Source organism: Drosophila ficusphila, unplaced genomic scaffold (assembly GCF_018152265.1).
Source record: "Drosophila ficusphila isolate 14025-0441.05 unplaced genomic scaffold, ASM1815226v1 contig_414, whole genome shotgun sequence".
NCBI lineage: Eukaryota > Metazoa > Arthropoda > Insecta > Diptera > Drosophilidae > Drosophila > Drosophila ficusphila.
In genome coordinates this window covers 15,722,123-15,744,265 of record NW_025064328.1, presented here as the reverse complement: position 1 = coordinate 15,744,265, position 22,143 = coordinate 15,722,123, and the positions used below count along the sequence as shown (strand labels likewise).

Sequence of the window (22,143 nt, the reverse complement as noted above, 5' to 3'; positions counted from 1 at the left end):
GTAAATGTGTGTGTAAGCAAGTGCGTAGTGTTTCGGTCATGGTGTGGGTGTGCGCGCACAACAAAATATAAATAAAACTCCAATGTCACCGAGCGAAGTTGATAAAAAGCAGCGCTAAAGGCCCTTTAATTACCGCTGCAGTCAATAAATCATCAAACGGGAATGGAATATGAAAGCATCTCAGGAATCCAGTGCGTAAAATTAGAATGCAAAAACAACAACAACAACCAGCGGGCGGAGGCAGGAAAGATACAAAATAGCCAAGGAGCTAATACCCATACATATACGTAGGCAAATACATCCACGTCGTAAAGTGCGTCCGAAATGGGAGAGCACTCTCTCTCTCTCTCACTTGCTCAGTGCTCCCCACTTCCTGCACATATGCTGCGGACAACAACAACGGACAACATGCTCCTCCTGGGGATGCTGCGTGGGAAAGAGAGAGAACGAGAGAGGGAATAGCGCCACGCGCTCTCTGACTCCGAATCAAAGAGCACAACTACACTCAGAAAGAAAGTCATGTAACAATTCTGGAAAAGTAATGGTTTAAACATATCAAAAAAATCCTAAAAATTTCTGTGACTCTTTAATCAATATTCAGTTAAATGTGAAAATTACTGAAAAAAACAAAAATTTCAAATTGATTGATTTTTTTTTTAAGTCAGCATTTATAGTACGTAATTTTCTAAGGCTTATAGTCTTTTTCAGAACTGTATTACAAGTAAATTGTCTTAAGGGTAATTTTTTCTTTGAGTGCAGGCCCTGTGGTTGTTGCCTTTGGTTGTTGCCTTTTACGACCACGAGTCGACGTCTCATTTCAACGCGAATCGTCGAAGCAAGCGGTCGCACGCCGGTTCGTCACTTTGGTGGTTGTTGTTGTTTTCGAGTTTCGTATATTCGAGCGCGCGTATTGAAAACCAAGTGCGAGATCGTGTGAACGTGAATATATATGCGGGATAGAGATACCTTACCTTGTGTCATAATACCAGCAGGATCTTCTCGGTCCTGAGTGAAAAGCGTAGTGAAGTGCTCATAATGAGTGTGTGAGCGGAGACAAGTAAACTAAAAGCGATAAGGTTACAGATGTCCTAAGCACACAGATACACAAACACACGCGCAGGGACGAGGGCAGGCAGGACAAGGATTCCAGGGGACTGGGGACATGTAACTGGATCTGGTTACATGTTGGCTCCTAAGACAACAGCCCGCTCCTTTGGTCGCACTGCAGAAACGGGAGCAACAAAAGCGAGACACCGGGTAAGTAGCGAGGCGATGCTTAACTATAATAAGAAACCCCAGTGCTCGGACAGGATAAAGGAGAGACACACACATGCCCACAAGAGGGGCGCATTGCAGTCACTTCCTGCGCCGCTAAGTATGCCACTGCAATGCTATTTTAAGGTGCAAAGTGCATTGGGCAGGAGGTGAAGTGCCAACCAGCTAACCATAACCCACACACACCGAACACAAAACACTGGACTACGGCGACAACACACAAAACGTATTCAAGTGTAACTAAAGACGACCAATTCACAAACAAACAAGCGAGCCAGGAGCAGTTGCCGCGGAGCGGGGGAGTGCGGAGTGGGGGGTGGAGAGTGGAAGGGGAAAACGGAACCGACTGGAGCGGAGCGGACGACCCTCGAACCATGTGACCGCGGGGGAGGAGCCGGGGGACAGGGGACAGGGGACATGGCAAACCAAGGGCCGCTCGCTAATGTTTATTATGAAAAGCGTGCCCTTTTGAACGCCATCGTGTATTTTTATTTTTATTTGTATTTTATGATTGCGCTTAGCCATGTGTATTTGCTGTGAGTGCAACGGTGTGTGTTAATGCACAGGAAAAAAAGACATTAACTTGGAGTTAATTTTTGGTAAACTAATAACTAGTTAATTATAGGGGAATCAAGGGCTTTACCTAAACAGTTTGTGAGGCAAAGAAATGTTTTTCTTATTTGTGACTACTGGCCTATTTTAAACTGAAGACTACTGAACCCAGTCGCCACCATACCACATTTATAAATTTAAACAATGACAATCCAATTTAATAGGTAGTCAATTAAGTTTTCCAAGAAACATATGTCTTGAATTTCGTAGATAACGCAATGCTGTGTCACTTATATGATGCTTTGAAATATTCGAATTCAAGACCTATTATGATGTACTCTTTAAAAATTCTAAATCGATTTAGATAATCTTTTTTCTCAGTATGTTTATTTTTGTTTTTCTTGTCGAGGAGTGGGATCGGGGGTTCAGACGGGCGGCTGTTGAGAGGCCCTCATGAGAGTGCTGCACTCAATTCATTGATAAAAGATGCAGCTACAATTGTATTAACAACTCAGGCCAGCGGGATGCCGCGATCAACATGCCGCAATTACAGTTATAATTTTGGCCTGTAACCGTTATTCAAATGTAAATTCAAATGTGGATTGCAATTACCAACCCTCCGCGGCGGTCGGTGGGTCGGTGAGTCGGTGAGTGGGTAACAAACAATCGCCAATTGGCATATAATGATCCCCTTTGGACGTCGAAACGTCCTAACTGACTGGCTGACTGGCTGACTGGCTGACGGAGCGACTGACTGACAGACAGCCGAAATGGAATGGTATTACTGTGTGCTGTGTGGCATGGTTATGTTAAAATGGTATGGGTCTCAGACAACCAGCAGCGACATTCGGAACAATTCTCAGGCCTTGACAAATGCACGTAATGATTGGACTCACACTTTGGTTTCTGCTTTTTAACAATTTACGCGCAGCTCTTGCTCTTACCCCTTCGCGAGTTCTCACACTCGGCCCAGTAGTCATAATTTTAGGGGTTGTGCAACGGCACGGTAATCGAAACTCAAACCCGTCGTAGATACAGATACAGCTGTTCCCTTCCGATGGGCAAACAAGGGCTTGGAGGTAGGGCTAGGCTCTTGGTTTTCGATTTTCAGTTTTCGGGACATGGGAACAACGTTGCATGAACATCTTTGACTCCTGCGGTGATTAATTGTCATTCGGGCGTTCGACAACATATGTAGAGGTCGTTCGGGTTCCTCTAGGTTCCAGAGTTCCAGGGTCTCAGTGTTCCTGAGTTCATGGGAGCGGGACGAGACTTAGCTTTGGATTAGATGTCGATCGAAGTGAAAGAATAGGCTCTTTTCATTTTCTTTCGGCAACCGGCTTTGTTCAGAAAGTAGGTAGCCGGTTGTAGTAAGGGCGCAGCCAGCGCTAATGTCGTAAATCGTTGGATTGAACTGAGCCGATCGATGCCGGCGAGAATCAAGAGGGAATTAACATGCCCAGGTAGTCCGGGGTAGAACTTTCTATAAGCCAGACTCTTATCATTGCATCTTCGGCCTGCGTAGGCAACTGTTTTTCGGCTTTTCTCTGGCTATCATCAGCTGGCATCTTGTGGCAGCAGTTTTGGCAACATAAATTAGGCCACGGACATCATTTGTTACAGCCGGACACATTAGAACTTTGCTAATACGATACAAATGATAAGGGCCGTCATCAGTTGCTCAGTTTGTGCTACTTGTGCTGCTGATGGAATCATAAATAATTTGTTTATTGCATGCAGAAGGGGCACAAGTATGCTGGTCCTCCCCCGCTGCTCGAACTACTCGTATCTATCGTATCTTGTAGTAACATGAGCTGTATCTGGCCCATAACTCATGCTCGAAACTTTTGTTTCTACTTCTAATTCCTCGACAATTACGCTTAATTAATTTAGAGATGTTTGTTGTGTCGTTCTGCTCGCATCCCCCGTCGAGTTGTTCGATCAAGCAACGCTCGTCGCATTCAATTTTGAGCAGTTATGACGGTGGCCCGGCATTGGGGAGGATTTTATAAATAGATTAATTAAAATCATCTTTAATTGTTTGATTACAAGACGAGCGTGGCCCGAAAAATGCGAAGCGAGCTGAGATCTCACAATAGCTGCCTCTATAAGGTCTCAAGTTGCCGAGTGAGTGGGCAAAATGCGCAACATGTGAAATACAGATGCCTCAGAGTTACCAGCACGGTCCCTTGGGCATTAAAGATTTCATTTGTGCTACAGATGTTCCGGCGATTGTACAACATAACTACAAGGAGGAGTAGCGAAACCCGGGAGCCGAGTCACACGCAATTGAGGCAGCGGCATCTGCCACAACCTCGTCCACATCCACATCCATAGCCACATCCACATCCATGGATCCACTTCAGGGCAGTCACCAAGCGACTGGCGCAGCGTTTCGAGTGGCATTTGATTTTAGTGCTCGAGAGTGTGTGCGCGAGTGCTCCAGAAGTATAAAATTATTGCTGCCAAGCAACTGAGTCAGTCAGTCATCAATTATTTTATAGAATGCTCACTTGTTTTGTGTGTTCTGGCATTGTTCCCCATCCCCATCGGCAACGGCATCCTCATCCCCATCCCCCTTCCCATTTCCATCCCCATCCCTATCCGCCGAATGGGAGCCGAATCTGTGTTCTTGGAGTTCACTGGGAAGTTCTTATTCGGCACAGGAAGGGCTTCTCCGCCTCTACACTTCGCAGAGACTCCGCAATAGTTGTGAAATTAAATTGAATACGACGCCGATTATCCCACGCAGTCTTCCATTCGCATTTCCCATTCATTCAGGCTGGCTGCCTAGGAAGCAAGTGCTGGCGACACAATCCCGTCCTCCTCCGCGGAATCCGAGAGCTTGGGAAATCATCAAAGTTCAGCGGGACTTCGCTGGCGTCTCTTGCTCACAATATAAGATGATTACATGCACACGCAACTCGCCGTATCTGCCCATAAATCTCGAAGACTGCACAGAGAAAAAAGGTCCTCAGAGAAAAAGTTCTAAACATCATTCAATATCTATGTACATTCACTAGCCTTTCTAGTTGAAAGGCTGTGACACCAAAAATGTGCAATGTTTGTAGTATTATTAAAATTTAAAAACAAAGAATGTGGACAAGGCAGTCACATCAATATCCATCCAAGTTGGTAAACTGGTTTATAAACATTGGAATTTTATCCAGCAATCCTATTGTGGAATAATCTGCTTTCCCAACCTAATAAAAAGCAAACACTATCAGAAACCGTACTGCAGACTCTCGTTTAAATTTATTAGGTATTTGCCTGAATTTGAATTTATTAGTTATTTGTCAGCATTTATAAAAGGCTCTTTAGGCGAGCTAAGTTCTAATCTGATTATGAAACGACTGCTCCATTTAAAGTTTACATATTTCCGCTCGCAAGATTTTCCATATCGCTATATATATTTCATGTATGTATATAGTTGGCATTTCGTTTGATCTTTATGGCACCGGAAGATTTAAAAATTTTACAATTTTACACTGGTTATCTTGTTCACTATATTCAAAAAGTATTTCCTTCACTCCCGAAGGAGTGAATTTTTTATCTCTCAGTGCATGTGCGTGTGTGTCCCACAGTTTGTCATTCAGTCAGTCATTCGTTCGAGGATGAGGAAGTGGTAGGGGGTTCCCCGGATGCTTGCGTGCCAAAATCAATGCAGGTTTTTTATTTGCCAGCGACAAGTTTGCATTCAATAAATAAAACCCATTCGATTATAAAGTACACCCGCAGACAATGAAATGCCGCTGATAAGCGCCTCTTACAATCCATTCGGCCTACTTCAGTTCATTAAAAATCTATTAAAAAGTAATGTACGATACCCCACCGCCCGATCAGTGCGCTTTTGGTCCGATAAGGCAGGCTCCCAATCGATTGAATCGGGGTACTTTATGTGCCAGACTTTGATTAATCTCGCCATCAGTTCGGCTGTTCCGTTGTCATGTAAATATGCTCTGACAGCGCGATTCAGCATTATTCTTGAGCGGAGCTGCAGCAATAAATAAGCTTTGTTTATATGGGCTGAAAATCAGTTCGATTTTCGCTGATGGCGCTATCGATTTACTTTAGCCGAAATGTAATTTAGCTAAGCAGCCCGGCAAACAATGTGGCCCAATCTCGGCCTCGTCAAACAAGAGTCTAGACTCTAGACAAATCGAAAACAAAACGAGCTTCAGTATCCCATCTATAATTGAATGCACACACAAAACAAAGCGGATAGAGTCGGAAGACGACTATTATAATCTGGTCAGTTACATGGTTGCCCCGACCGCCCACACTCCACACTGCACACTCCACACTCCATATCCATAAATGGAATATGGCATATATAGCATTTACCATTACCACCACCCATCCCATCCAATCCAATCCACACACGAAGGAGAATATTGACAGACACTCAAGTGTCCGCAAGCACCCTGTAAATCCAATTGAATTACGCATAAAGGCGCTTAAGCCGAAAGAAACGATGATGACGTCCCATCAAATGTATTATTTCCCTTTAACTTCTGATTACCCGATATTTTATTACGATCCGTGGTCACGGCTGCTACTGGGCACCTCTGATTTGCTGGAGTTGTGAGTTTGGATTTGAGCCCTGGCGCACGGTCCCCCAAACATAATCACTTATCGCATATCAGCGTTTCCGCAAAATTTACATATCGACTTTTACTTGATGCGCCTTTTAATGGCCCACGTCGTCGGCAATAAAATGCGTTTGCATTTGGGTTTGGGTTTGGGTTTGCCTTTGCGCTTCAGCGGGGGCTTTTGAGTTTTAACTTATGCATGATTAATACATAATTACAAAGACAAACGCATAAACTCCAGCCCGAAGTGGGGCTCAAAGACGGGGGCCGGACTTATCGCGGTGTTCGTGCAGGCATGCCTCCTCCATTTCCACTCCATCCCCACTCCACTCCAACGAGCACTTAATAACTCCGAAGACAAAAGGCACTTTTCCCACAGCCCGTGGAGCAGACCACGTCCTGAAACCGCCTAGGTGCCCGGAGAGCTGCAGTGTGGCGGAGCATACTTATACCTGTTATTAATATTTCGATTAGGTACCAACGATTCGTAGAACCTGACGCATGACTTGCATGGCTAATGGGAAATTTTGTAACTTGTGACCACGCTGCCCTACACTTGGCCATCCGTCGGCCGGGGCGTATTGGTCCCCTGATTGATGGAGACAACTCATCGATTGCGCTGCGGACAGGACAGGAAGTGTCCCTAAATGCAGACGATACATTTTCGAATTTCCATTGATCCTGACAGCAGATTGGAATCTGAGTGAGCCGAAGTAGGGCCTGCCTCGGGCAGGAAATGATATCAAAACTCGAGAGTACAATTTCAGATAGTTTCGTTTCTGAAGTGAGCATCTTTAATGGAGGGGTATTGTTACAGCATTGTTTGTTTTTCCCATCAGACCCTTCAGCCACCCCTAAAGTGTTGATGGTTCTGGAGAATTAGATGGAAACTGACACCTTTTTTTTGATTCGGAAAGGAGTTTGCGCCATAAAACTGCAGGTGCTCTAAAACGTATTCCTTGGGACATGAATAATTTATGATACAAAGGAGCTCTACCTTTTCTGTAAATAGTTGAGTTTGTGGGCAGGTAGTTCGTTATTTTAAGTTATCTACCCAAAGTAGAGTACAAGCTAGTCGCCTAAGCCCAAGAAATCTAAATCCAAGACCTTAAGTTTATTAATGCTAAGTGTGTGCGTCAAAGATATGAACACTTTAGTCAAACCATGGACACTTTCGTGGCTTGACAGACCGCTTGGTAAATAATCGCCTTATAGCCAAGTGCGCAAATTGCCAGTCGAAGCAGAAGCAGTAGCTAACCGGCGTTCCCTATCTGACTTTCCAGATCGTATTCACCTCGTCGGCGGAGTGCGAGTGTGCAGCTAATGCTAATGCCAGCTCCTTCCAGCCAGCTTGCCACATCGCCAGCAGCAGCAAGAGCAATCGCAGGTGTCCCTTCACAGGAAGCGCAGGACAAGGGGACAACTGGACAGGTCCTCCGAACGACAGGCCAACTGACAGCGACAGCGAAGCATGGCGGTGATTAATAAGGCCGGAAGTGTGATTGCCCTGCTGGTTAGCCTGCAGGTAATCCTGATGCAAGTTTCCGGGGAGTTGCCGCAGCTGGACTACGGCAGTCTGCCCGCCTCCCTGGAGGAGGATGCGATCGACCCGCTGACGGCCATGGCTCCCTTCGCCAATTCCCTGGTCACCGAGGAGTCGGCGCCGCACAAGAACAACGTTGAGCTGCTGGGCAGCAGTGGCGAGGACGATAGCGCCAAGCCTTCTTCGGGCTCCTCCTCAGCATCTTCTGGAGCTCCAGCGGGATCGGGAATCCTGCTCGAGGAGTTCAACAGCGGCAAACTGACTCCCGGGGAGGCCAGCAACACCCTTCCCATCTTCCTCATCGAGCCGGAGAGCGTGTTCGTGGTCAAGAACCGACCAGCCGTGCTCAAGTGCAAGGCCTCCCACTCCCTGCAGGTGATCTTCAAGTGCAGCGGCAGCTCGCAGCCGCCGCCCTCCACCCACGAGACCCACGTGGACCCCCACACCGGGGTCAACATGGAGGAAGTCACCGCCACCATCCACCGCGACCTCGTGGACGAGTTCTTCGGCGACGGCCCCTTCAAGTGCGAGTGCCACGCCTGGTCGTCGCGTGGCGTGGTCAAGAGTCAGGCGGCCACCGTCCACATTGCCTGTGAGTACACCTCTTAACCAATTTATGTAAATGTTGTTTACCTTAGTTAAGCGCGTTTAACTATAATAATTACTTGGGTTAAGGTTTGGTAAAACTAACCTACCCAATATGAATTTCTAGTACAATAGTTTTTCTCAGTGTCAGAATATGGCTTTAGCATGTTGTCTAAGTGCACCTTTTGTAGTTTACATTACACCTTGGTCAGCAGGGGTGGCTTCCTGTCAACAGCTGACCCTCGCTTAGCTTACCCCTATCTGCCGTCGAATCTACGAGCATATCTACATCGCCGTGCGGCATCTGTCTTTTAACCACCGCAGATATTCGCAAGTCCTTCAACCAGTCGCCCACCTCGCTGCGCCTGGAGCTGGGCAGTCGGGCGGAACTGCGCTGCGAGCCACCCGGCGGCTTCCCCGAGCCGAAGCTCACCTGGCACAAGAACAACGCGGTCATCACGGCGGACAGCGAGCCGGGGATCAGCGTGTCGGGCGGAACGCTCACCTTTCGCCAGGTGGCCCTCCAGCACATGGCCAACTACAGCTGCAGCGCGGAGAACATCGCCGGCAGACGCGTCTCCGACTCCGCCGTGCTCATCGTATATGGTCAGTATTCATACTTCAAAATTCATATTTCAAACTTTTCTAGTAAATATTTTAACAATCCTTACTCATATTAATAAGTCATTTGATAAGTAAAACCAAACTTATTAGTAACTTACATCCCTTAAATACATCCTTTTAATAAACCCCGTAAAGTAGGCAATGGTTTCTTGCTTACATCTCGTGTTCGCATTGCTGGTCGATAACGCTCATAATTGTTGTGCTTCCGATTCCATCCCACAGTGAACGGTGGCTGGAGTACCTGGAGTCCCTGGCGCGAGTGCAAGTGCGCAGGGAAGCCGAGCCAGGGAAGGAAGCGCTCGCGCACCTGCAACAACCCGATGCCGTTGAATGGGGGCGCCCAGTGTCCGGGCCCCCAGATCCAGAAGTCCGCCGACTGCGCCGCATGTCCAGGTACGTTCCTGCGGTCATCCGCAAAATTGTGGGCGCACCGAATTGCGGCCAACACGCCCATTATACGGGCTTTTGGGGAAGAGGGAGCGATGTGGCAAGTGGGGGAGCTTAAAGGCAGCTGCAAAATTGTCAATTTAAATGGTATTTGCGGCCGGGATTCCGACTTGGCGCCACCTGCACGTCCTCCGGGTCCCGGGGGCCCCGGCTCCCTTTGTCCACCCCGCTGGCTCTGTCGATGTCGATACATCTCCTGCAGCGTCGAGAACAACGCGCATTTTTCACACCAGGGAGAATGGGCGGATTCGGGGGAGGGGTCGAGTGGCAAGGACAGTCCAAAATACAAAGCACTGCACAACGCAAAAGTTCAGGGGGCGTTCCGAAAAAAAAGTAAAAAGATAAGTCGAGCTTATAGATCCATGCGAACTGGGCATACTCTAAGGATTTCAGAGATTATCAAAATCCAAATGGATTGGGATTTGCATAAATGATTGGGGTCGTACAGGGGCTTCAATTGTGGTGTACTAAATTTGTGGGTCTCAATACTTGATTAATCTAAGTTTAATCCAAATTTTTTCCTTTTTTTCACTTTTTATTATTTCGAGACAATTAATATCTATCTATAGCTAAGTAGTAGTAGTTTTGACAGCTCAATATGGGTTTTAAAATAGTCCTTTAGGAGTCTAATATCTTAATACCTCACTAAATATAGAGCAACCCCTCCGCGTAGTCAGCATGCCCGATGCGAGCAATGGTATAATACACTTTTGAGTGAGTGCTGAGTATTTCATTTTAAACACGCATTCGGTGCCTTGGACCGACGACAGATATCTCCACATGCGAGCGGCCATATAGATGGATAGATTGGGCCGCCGAGCTTGGCAGTGGGGAGCGCCTGCCGACGGCGTGCCACCGACTAAATGGTGACAAAGGAATGAATCGGAGGGGAGGGAACAGGGAGCGGGGAGCAGGGACTTGGGACCGGAGACTTCGAACCGAGGATGAAATCTGGAAGGGAATGGTTTCGTGCGGAGTGTGGAGTGGGGAGCTCGGTGGTGGCTGGGGCGCTCTTTTTGACAGACGCACGGGCGGCATGTGTTTGAGACTCTTCACTTTTATTCATGTAAATTTATTGTATTGCATTGTATTGTATTGTAGTGCTCGCACAGATACTCACCCACACGGAGATTTCGTAGGATACTTGGCCAGGCGAACAGCAATGAGCAATTGTTGACAGACAAGCGGGGCAAATGGGACTGGGACTGGGATGGGGACAGGGACTGGCAGTGGGTAGACCATACATATATATACTCCGATACGTATATATCTGCTCCAGAAGGGGCCCTTCGGTCGTCAAGAGGGGGTGGGGGTGGGGGATGCCATTGTGGACGGGGGTATTTCTTTTCTATGAAAAGTGTGTCATAAAATTAATTTTAAATTTCGCTTGGCTTTCGTTTTTTCCGGACTCCCTCCATTCCATTCGACGACTTTTCATCCCCATGGAACCGTGTCAACCTTATGGTCCTGCCGCCGCGCCACGCCCACCAACGCCTGTGATTACGCTGTCGTCCTGACGTCCCGTCGTCCTGACGTCCTGTCGTCCTGACGTCCCGTCGCCACTGTCGCCTGCCAACAACAGAGGACACTCAAATCGTCAGCCCTGATGGATTTGACATTTCGTCGAGTAAGCGCAGTAAGTTGAACCGAAAGCCCGACAATGTGCATTTCCCTCAAAGGCTTCCCATCCCAGGGGGTGTGGCGAATTGGGGGCCAAAGGATTCAATACGAACGACATTGTGTTCGAGCGGTTAAACTTGAATGCTTAACGAGCCGACGACAGTTAAATTTTTTAGTTGGGGTTGCCCCAATGCCATCCACCGGGGCCTTAACAATCCAATAAACAATCGTGTTAAACCGAACCGGAGGCATCAGCATCCAACCAACCGTGGCGTCATTCGTTTCGGGAATTCCCCCCTCCGCACATTCCCCTCCCCAAAAAAAAAAAAACTACTACTCCATACTTTAACTGACTTTAACTGAAGTGACTTACTTTCCGGCGGGGTCGCAAGTGACGTCATTGCGGCAGATAGCAACTTAAAAATCACTTACCACGACTCACGCTCTCTGATTCATGCAACAGTCTGTGTCTGAACCCGGGGTCGAAAAAGGATACTTCCAGGGATGGGTATCGACGGCAGTTGGGGTTCCGGATCGGGATGCGCCAGGCGGGCGGGGGAAACTAAATGCCTGGCAATGTGATGATGGCTGGCGACAAGTCCGGAATCCTGTGCGCCCTTTTGGGGGTGGTTTTATGTTTCCAAAACAGGAAGTGCCAAATGCCGATGTATTTAGACCAGTATGTGTGCACACTCAGCGAAAAACCTTGAACTTTAAGAAAGATATAATAGTTTTGAAACCCAAAAGCAATTACCTTCTTACTTGCCAAATACAGAAAACATAAAAATAATTAAGTAAGGGGAAAAAGAAAGTTAGTTTTGCAAACGAATTAAATATATTTTCTTCCTTGTACCGTTATTTTTTTATTAGTGTACTGCTGTCGAACATATATTTCAGCTGCCATTGGCATGCATCACACCATGAACATTTTTGGCTTTTTGTTTAGCTTTCGGACTTTCCGTTCTCCCCCGCCACTTCGAAAAGAAAGCAGGGAAATTGAAATAGCAAAGAAAATGCGAAAATAGAAAAGCATTAAAATGACAATCACTTTTACTCACCCACCCACGCACGAACCCCAAAAATCAACAGAGGCGTCGTCTCGAACGGAGTTTTGGGGGTAGCTCAAAAAAAAATGACGAGAAGGGACTGAGGAAGACCCACTAATTTTATGGTGGGAACAAACTTTCGATTTCTCCCCATGGACCATCTATTAGGCGGTAATTGTGTGGCATCTGCAGCGGCATCTGAGAGGCAGAAGCCGAAAGAGGGGCCTGCCACGTCCCTGGCCCGATGATATACGACCCGGGGAGTGCCGCTGTCGGGAATGTGTGCTAAATCATGTTAATATGACTTTTGATTTCTAAACTGCCTGTGTGCTTTCCCCCTCCCTCTTCTTCATTGCAGTGGCCCGCTGGTCGTCGTGGAGTGACTGGAGCATCTGCTCCGCGGAGTGCATTCAAGTGCGTCGCCGGAAGTGCCTGACTCAGGGCCAGACTCAGATTTCCGAGCCGGAGGAAGCCGGCGATCTGCTCCTGGGAGCCGGAGTGGGCATGGCCGCCCTCATCGCCGCGGGTGGAGCGGGAGCGGGAGCGGGAATAGGAAGCCCCAGCGAGGCGACTGGCTCCAGTTCCGACAACATCCCGGGATATGGCAAATCATTGTGCGCCGGAAAAGACATACAAACGGCGGAATGCCGCGGCGAGCAGTGCCAGATTGGCAAGGATGGTGAGTCGCAGTGCTTATGACAAGGATGAATGCCAGGCGGCAACAAAGTAGACAGTTAGACAACAATAACAGCCCGGATTTGGAGAGCAGGAGCCAGAAGCCAGAATCCAAAGCCCAAGCCTCCCCGCACAAAAGCCGAGCACTCAACGCTGATTGTCACAATGGGAAATTAACCAAGTGCATTTGTTTGTGCACGGCCACGGGCTTATTTATCTATATAGAAGAGTATAAAGTATAGAAAGCACCCCAAACCCCCCCCCATCCATTTGAAAACTCCCCAACTCTTAACCCCCAACCCGCACTACCCCACTTCGGAGTCCAATCGAAGAAGGGTCGTGGCAAATCAATCGCAGCAGCACTTGGAATCGAGATTTAAGTGGGGGTCCCGCACACAAGTCCTGCTGAGGGTTTATGTCCTTTGCCAGATAATTAGGCGTGCGGCAAAGACAGCAGCATCAGCAGCAGCATCAGCATCCACACTCCGCCCCATTTGCCACCCCGGTTCAATTCAGGGCTCTTCCCGTGTCATTGTTGCTGTTTGCGATTCGATTTTGCAGACGGGGGGAAACCGAATCGTGCGATTGACCCAACTCAAACATAGTTTTGTGCGGTCCGTGGGGATCAATTAGATGGCTGTCACAGTGTGTAATTGAAAGGATCAGGGAATCAGGGCACAAGGAGTTGCTGGGCTTTTTGGCAGGTCTGTCTTCAATTCGATTGCCTGCTGAAAAGTTTACGAGGGGCGACAGTGTGCAGCTTATTTTCGATTTTATTGCGATTCGGTTGAGCCCGAGCAATCCCGGGAAAATCCCTTGGGCCACCGATACCTGCGGCTTCATCATGGCCCATTGTCGGCAGCTCGTACTCAGCCATCTGATATTAAAAGCGTATTTGTCAGGCCAAGGAGACGAGCCCCTTTTGATGTCCCAAGCAGGAGGTAGAAGTACAAAAAAAAAAAAAAAAAAAAATGTAAAAGCCAGCATGCAAAATGCACAAAAGCGAAGGGAAAATCCTTGGAGCATCCCAGTTGGGGATGCTGCTCGAGGGACTTCAACTTCTACTTCGGCTGCCGTTTCCGATGCTGCCGCTGATTTACAGCGAATATAATTGCTCATTTCATACATTGTATAATGCGTCCGTCCGCTCTGCTCTGCCCACTTCTAGCCCTGCTCGTAGCTCGTAGCCGTGCTACTATATAGTACTTTCACAATAATCATAATATATACAGAGTAATTCCTTGCGCTGCAGCGATTCCTTTTTGGCCAACCAGTCACCGCCAGCGCCAGGCAACAATGACGACAACAATCACAGAAACGGAAACAGGCAGCGCAACAATGGGAGGATATCGTGGGTGGGTGGGCGCTTGGTGGCACGGGCATCGTGGGGACGGGCATGTAGATGGGGTTCGGGATCTGGGAAGCACTGGCGACGGGGGCCGCCGGCGAATAATAATGCGAAATAGACGGAGCTGGACTGGGGATGAGCATACAAACATAAAACATTAAATACAGACATACACTGCTCTGCTCCGCCAGATACGGATACGCATGGCTGCTCGGGATTGATGACAATGGGTGAGAGGATGCCCTGTTTGGATATGGAAAAGTTCAGTTCAGTTCAGTTTGGTTCGGTTCGGTTCGTTTTCGGTTTCTGTTTCGGGTTGACTCAACGTCCATGAATGTGTGGAATGGATTTCGCTTGGCAGGCATCCTGAAAAGCATGAGGGTGGCGGATTTACGCAGAAATCTCTCGGTTCTTTCTTTTTTTTTTTAATGCCCAAACACACAAAGATTGGCAATCGGAATGGGTATGGGGTGGCAGCATCTTGGCTCGCAGGCTGAAATTGCAGGCAGGCTGGCTTTATTGCCATTCAGTTCGCTAGAAGGTGAACGGATTTTCGAGAGCTACTTTCGAAGATGAGTTTGGTAATACCTAGTAGTTCTGTGTCGCTCATGAAATGAAGGAAAACTTATATAATTGGAAGTGCAAACATAGAAACAGAATAGAGGCTAACTACTTTCATCACATATTTTAAGCTGTTTCATTTATTAAAGTAGTATGTTTGCAGAAAGAAAAGTAACAAACCCAGTGATTTAGGAAATTGTTAGTTGTTCAGTAAAAATAGACTTTATAAAGTTTGATTGTTATTCTGAGCTTCATAGGTACCAAGACACTTCCCATTAAAAGCGATTACGGGGTACAATCAGCCGATTCAGCGCTTTAATATGAATGCGCATCGCTTCTCCATTGCAGATTTCGATTGGACTCTCTATCTGGGACTGGCCTTCATAACCGCCGTGTGCTTCGCCTTCGGAACGGCGCTCATCTGCTGTGCCCGTCGCGGCATCCGCACCAATCCTCACTACAACATGGCCCGTTCAGGTGAGTTGCAAAGGACTCCCGAGTCCTTTTGCCTTTGCTGCGTTCGCCGTCAGCAATTGACCGTGTGTATTTCGCCTCCTTTTGCAGTAATGGACGCGGATTATATGCCCGGCGTTGTGGAAAAGAAGGAGATGCGCATGCACATCGAGGCCAGCAACATGGGGTACGATTACGTCAATCCCGGACATCGTTACTTGCCCGGGGAGCACATCATGGGCATGGGCATCGGATGCGGAGGCGTCACCGAGCACCACTACGATGTGCCCAATCTGTCCGCCAAGTAAGTCTACAAATAAGCCATAAATGTTATTAGTTTGCTCTCCCACATGTCCTTTTATCCTTTCGGTACCCTTGAGTCTTGATTGGGCCGCAATATGGCATAAATACTCCCGCCATAAACTTTACAACTTGCAAATAAACCACGCAGCGTTTCAATTTCAAGGGATTAGCTTCGATTTGAAAAGGACTTTTTTGATAGTGGTTCCTTTATTTGAAAAGCTTAAATATAATTACTATTCTGGCTTTTCTTAGTATGTTTTCCGGTTATGATTGGAATACTATAATTACTTTCCATTAGCATTGAAGATTTTATGTAAAATATTAATAAATAATAATCCTCAACTATTACTATGCTATCTGAATTTTTTATTTAATGACTGCTTACATAAAATTAGATTTCCTTTTCTGACACTTAAATTTTTCATATGTCTGTCTGAGTTCTTAAACTTTAATACTTGTTCATGACAGGGGCTTACATTTTTATGCGACTTGTGAGTCATTAAAATTCGCCTTAGAGCGGATATAGTTATGGGGTTTTTAATATTCTTGGCACGGAAATTTGGTGCTCACTGCGAAATTACTTCCACCATAAACATATCTGCTGCGTTTTAACAATGTGTAGACATAAAGTTTTCAATCTCCCCTTACCGAAGCCTTTAAATTCTCGTGTAAGTGAAGTGACTAACATAAGAAGTATTTTAATCTCGGTGTTTTCGATTTCTTTTAGCTACACCAATCCCATAGATCATCTGAGCGTGGACTACTTATCCGAGACAGGGGATTCCTCCACAGCAGATACTTGTGAGTGAACAGCTTGAAAACTTGCTTGAACCGTAATTACAAACTCGTTTCCCCAACAGCCAACTCCACTTTTGATACAAATGGCAAGCTGTCCATACTGAACGCCTCGAAGAGCAGCAGCTACGAGCTCCTGGGAAGTTCCGGAGGCCAGCTGCGCCTCTACGGCGGGGAAATCCTGCTCTTTGTGCCGGAGCACGCAATCGGAAAGCACCTGAAGAAGCACGTGTCCTTGCTCCTGCTGAGTGACGAGTGCAGTCGCGTGTCCTGCGCCACCGAGAGCTCCATCCTGTGCAGCAGCGTGGTGCACAGTGCCCCGCGGAACTACAGCTTCGTGAAGCCGGTGATCCTGAAGATTCCCCACTGCCTGGTTTCCCCGGAACAGTGGCATGTGCACATCTACCACGCGGACAACGAGCGCGACGAGCTGAATGTGAACTGGCGGAGGGCGGTGTCCGTGGGCGAGGAGACCATCAACACGCCCATGTTCGTTCAGCTGGAGGCGACGCACGTGTTCATCATGACGGAGCAACTGGGTCACTTCACCGTGGTGGCGGAGCCGAGGATTCAGCAGCCCTCGATCAAGATGAAGCTGCTGGCCTTCAGTCAGCACACCCCACCCAGTAGCGCCAACTGCAGCTTACGCATCTACGTGGTGAAGGACTTCCCGAACAGCCGGGATATCTGCGCCAACGTGGAGGCCAAGCTGGGGGGCAGTTTCCTCGGCGAGAGCCAGGTGTTCGCCTTCACCCTGAACAGCCGCAACCTGAACATCCGGGTGCGGAGTGCGGACGTGGAGGCAGCGGCCCCCTACGAGCACGCCATTCCCTACCAGCACATCCTCAGCAACAACTCGATCCTGCACTGCGAGTTCAGTCTGCGGAGGCAGGACCAGAACACCCTCTGCGTGGACTTCGGCCAGGGAAGCGAGGACGACTTCTACACCTTCAACATTCCAGCCCACTGCATGAGCGGATCGGCGGAGGAGCTGGCCTCCACGACGAACACCACCATCTCCATCGACCGCCAGGGCAACTACGTAAACGAGAGCTGTGTGATGGACTTCGTCCAGCTGCCGCACGCCACCAAGCGTCTGATCTGCGCCGCCCTGGATCCTCCTCGGGCGGACGAGCGGGACTGGCGGTTGCTGGCCAAGAAGCTGAACACGGACCGCTACATCGCCTACTTTGCCACCAAGGCCTCGCCCACCGAACAAATCCTCAATCTGTGGGAGTGTCGGGCGAACAGCAGTCCTGGTAACAGTTCCAACTCAGTGTCGCACACGATAATGGCACTCCTGCTGACGCTCAAGGAGATGGGACGCCAGGATGTGCTGGACATAATCGTGGAGACCATTGGTCCTCTGTGGATTTAAGGAAGCCCCGTTTGGCAGCTCCATTTAAAAGGATTTTTATAAAAGGGGAACCTGATTTTAGTATTTCTGAAACTAAAGGGAAAAGCTTTACAGAAGGTTAACTTGTAGAAATTCCAATTCCGACTAATTCAATAAGAAGAGGAAACGAAAAAGGAGTGTTAAGAACTAAGCGTTGATTTTCTCTGTTGATTTTTTAAAAGTTTCACTTGTCTCCACCCAATTTCCAGTGACCAATCACTACTTGTTTCCAAAGATACGAACATATAACACCTAGAACTGAACCACCTGCAAAGTTTGTTAGCGAGAGACGGGAAAATCAGCGTGAGGCCCTTGGTCCCTTGTTGTTGAAAACAAAAATGTTCATGAGTTGCCTTTTATTTACAAAATGTATGAACGACGCGAACGAAAGACGAAACGAAATCTGGAAAATTGGAATCGAATTGACAAGAGATAATGAATCAAAGTGTAGCTGTAGTCATAGTCACTAAGTTACTGTAGTGTTGTGTTCTAAGGTAACTTGCTCAACGAACTCTGTTCCCTATGGGTGCCATGCATTTTATACACTAGACAGGAAGGAATGTAGCGTTTAATTATACTTGTGGCTTAGCAAACTTATAGTTTTAAACACTAAACTCTAGTATTACGATTGACAAACTGTTTGTGTACAATACGACAGCTGTAAGATACGAGTGCATCGAGGGCGGAAGGCCAGACATGTAGACTAAGTTGTGGCCAACTACGAAAGACAACCGACAAACATTTGAGTTCGAAAGCGGGAGTTGTAAACTGTTTGCCAAATCGTTGAATTACTCAGCCGACTCTAGTTACGGATAGTCACTAAAGAGGAGCAGCATTTAGTAATCAAAACTAAGCCATAGCACACATATACCCGAAAGTATGTAGCCTCTCAAATAATATATAAAGCGTACCCGTATATGTATATTTAGTGTACGATATAGGAATAGTTATTAAACAAAACGAGTAGCTTGTTAGACATACTCAAGTGATAACCTTTGTATTTGTCTTTAGTTTTAAGTCTGATCCTGTCGTTTAATCGTTACTCAAGTAAGCATTTACAGAACAATGAAGTATACTTAGTGGCTCAAAAGGAAAGTTAAATAAAATAAAAACTGCAACAATAATTTAACATGCATCTTCATCATTGGCCTGCAAGCTATCTGAATCTGAAATCCGTTCTGGCTTTTGCTGTACCGAAGGAGCATCCTCCTCCTCTTCATCATTGTCCATCACCATTGTGATATTAATGAGGTGACGCATAGTGGGACGTCCATGTGGACAGTTCTGCAAATCGGATATTGATGTGTTTTCTTCTTTTCAAATATTAATCTTGATACTTGCCCAAGGCTGATCGATTTCCCCCATTTGTGTGATGAGTCTCCTCATTGTTGTATTCCTGTTTAGCGCAGTGCCAATCATCACGGACTTGCGGCAAGCCCTTGAAGCAAACATAGCTCTCACCCTAGATGGTCGGCAAATGGTTCCCTCAGGGGCATCCTGTAGCATAAAGATAAGTTCGTCTATGTCTTCCTTGCCGAACTCCCAGAGTTTACTGTGCGGCTTTCCCAGAAGTCGCACCTTTTTTGTAGCAGGAGCTTAAAAGATAAGAAGTAATTAGTTAAAAACCTGAATAAGAATACAAAGCTTACCTTCATGATTGATCTCAAACTTAAAGCCGTTCTTTTCGAACACAGGCAGGTGATCTATGACCACCATTTCATTAACCGCTGTCAGTTCGAGATTTTGGGGAACTGTCAAGCGCTGATACTCCAATTGAGTGGTGCGTTGCAGCGTTTCGAAATTATACTTTTCATCAGTGGCATGCTGATCCACAATAAAGAGATCATCCTCAAGTTTGACTATGATGAAGCCAAGGTTGAACTGTCCTATGATGTCCATGCGGGCGAAGTCCTCCTTCCCAATCTCCCTTTGCAGTTCCGCCTCTGCGTTGTTGTTCTGGTTAGGATTAATCTCGGTTTTGAAGCGCAAACGTTGCAGCTTGGCTCGAGCCCTTCGATCCCGCTGCTGCTGTTCCTGGGCTTTCAAAGAGGCCGCAATCTCCTCTATAGTGGTGCACAGTTCACTGCTTGAAAAACTATCAGGCGGTCCCTCATCCGCCTCCTCGTCAAACTCAACCCTTGTGGGAAGCTCAATATCATCATCATCGTCGCTAGCAATTTTTGTTTCTTCGGATAACTGAGATAAGCTGGGAGGATCCGGGGTTGATCTTGGCGGAGACTGTTCTTTGGTTAGTGCCTTAGACTGTGGCTTAAACGCGGCAATACTTCTCCGACTTTTAACTGGCGTAAGAACCTTGCAATCAATGCGATCTATCTGCTTGGCTGGCTGCGTAAATTGATCGTAAGCTTCAAGAAATTTGTTTATTAGTTAATAGTTTTTTTGTGCTAAAAAACAGTCTTACCTTCCGACTCCTTGGCCATTTCTTTCAGGTTAAGAAAACTGTCATCAAGATTGACCCGCTCCTTGTTCTCCTTTGCCTTTTCATTATCACTCGCTCCCTCTGATTCCGACTCGCATTTGGAGTTTTGATGCTTTGGAGATTCTTGGCTAAGGAAAGTATGTATTTTTTGCATTTTCATGGTGCGCGTGGTTAACTCCTCTGTTTCACTGCAGCGGCGCTTTAGAGGAACCGATGGTGCCGTACCTTTTGTGTCTCCAGTGCGACGCCATTGGGTGAGCACATCCATGAACCTCTGCGAAGAGCTGATGGGAACATCTTCATCGTCTGACTCTTCATTCTTTGATTCCTTGCTAATTTCTTTTGGGGACTCGGTTTTCTCCTGCCTTAGTTTAGGCTCCAGCATGCTTACAATGGTGGTGTTTTGCATCTGAAAGGTAGCTGGCGTCTGGCCGAAAGTGTCGAGCAAGGACTTCTTCAACACCAACAGGAGAATCTTTTCGTTGTTGATCAACAACTGCCGTTTGTCGGGAGTGAGATTCACATCTACATCGGAGCGAGCGGTGACAATGTTAAGGTAAATAAACGGCTGCTGTTGAACGTTGTAGCGATGGTATACCTCATTCATAACCTTAGCTATCTGGAAAAATTAGAATGGTTTTTTCATAAGTTTTAATTAAAAATTTTTCTTACATTTTTTGGATCACAAGGCCTTGAGTTGACAAAGAAAAACTGTCGATCTCTGGTAGAACGCCCAGCGCCATGCCGACAGCTGGAAATAAACCCCTCTAGTTGGAAATCAGCTTGATTAAGACGCTCCACATCTTCGGCGCTGATTTGAGGGCAAGTGGTATCAGCATCTGCAGAGGATTCAATATCGGCCCGCAATTCTGCCTCGCTTAGTTTACCATGCTCAAAGGGTGATTTTAAAGGAACTAGATCCGCCACCTGGCGTGCCCCAAATATGGAGGATATATTGGCCAGAACCTCCTGGTTTCCATGCGTTTGGAGCACCACCGTTTTGACTCCCTTGGGAGTTTGATTGCTGCAGAGGATGCGCACCCCTTTGGTGACCAAACAGTAAGCCTGCAGGATCTGACACATCTTGGTGAACTCCTTTTTGATATTGCGGGTGAAGTCTCTTCGACGAACGGGCAGAGTGGCAAACAAGTTTGACAACGTTACAGTCGTGCCCACTCCACGAGCACAAGGGGAACGCTTTTTGATCTTTCCCTCGTGGTCCAGTTCCATTTTGACGCCTGGTATTTGCATGGATATTAAGTGGTTCACGTTATCAGAAGCGCCTGGCTCTCAGACTCACCTACTTCGGTGGACTCGTGCCGCGTTTGGATGACCATATCCGACAAGGCACAAAGTGAACTTAGAGCCTCTCCTCGGAATCCAAAGGTTTCCACGCCCAACAGATCCACGAATTCTCGGATTTTGGAGGTGTGGTACTTAGCAGCTGTGAAAGGAAGCATTAACCAAATTATTTTAATGGATAGAGATTAGGGAACTCACTCATCCCCTCCAGATTCGCTTCCTCCACGCCACTCCCATTGTCGCTGACCTCTACGCCTTGTAATCCCTGATCCTTCAGCTTGATCTCCACCAGAGTGGCACCCGCATCAATAGAGTTCTCCACCAGCTCCTTCACCGCCACTGCCAAGCTAAGAACCACCTCAAGAGTGGTTAACACAGCGATTAATAAACGTAAACAAACTGGAAGCTTATAATTTACCTGTCCGGAGCAGATTTTGTGGACTGTATCCTTTGAAATGGCCTTTATTTGACCCGATACTGCGGTGGTCGGAGGTGGCTGTTGCTCTTCATCCTGCGTTTCTGATATGTCTTCGCTTTTTTCCATTATTTTTTTTATTAATAATCAATAATATTATTGTTGTTACAA

General features: G+C 47.1%; 2 protein-coding genes across 2 annotated transcripts; one reads left to right on the top strand and one right to left on the bottom strand.

Annotated features, from left to right (window-relative positions):
• The first annotated feature begins 800 nt into the window (after positions 1-800).
• LOC108101878 (netrin receptor unc-5) lies at positions 801-18,939 on the top strand. Its single transcript, XM_017206418.2, has 10 exons — positions 801-1,257; positions 7,703-8,554; positions 8,872-9,153; positions 9,394-9,564; positions 11,201-11,254; positions 12,643-12,963; positions 15,217-15,345; positions 15,433-15,625; positions 16,352-16,425; positions 16,485-18,939. Exons 2-10 carry the CDS (start codon positions 7,891-7,893, stop codon positions 17,795-17,797), a joined length of 3,201 nt encoding a protein of 1,066 aa, XP_017061907.1. The 5' UTR covers positions 801-1,257; positions 7,703-7,890; the 3' UTR covers positions 17,798-18,939.
• Positions 18,834-22,142, bottom strand: LOC108101879 (mismatch repair endonuclease PMS2). The gene is made up of 8 exons (XM_017206419.1): positions 21,976-22,142; positions 21,756-21,915; positions 21,556-21,699; positions 20,928-21,493; positions 20,238-20,874; positions 19,465-20,181; positions 19,157-19,410; positions 18,834-19,099 (listed from the first exon to the last, which is right to left on the bottom strand). Exons 1-8 carry the CDS (start codon positions 22,099-22,101, stop codon positions 18,941-18,943), a joined length of 2,763 nt encoding a protein of 920 aa, XP_017061908.1. The 5' UTR covers positions 22,102-22,142; the 3' UTR covers positions 18,834-18,940.
• Position 22,143: the final 1 nt, after the last annotated feature.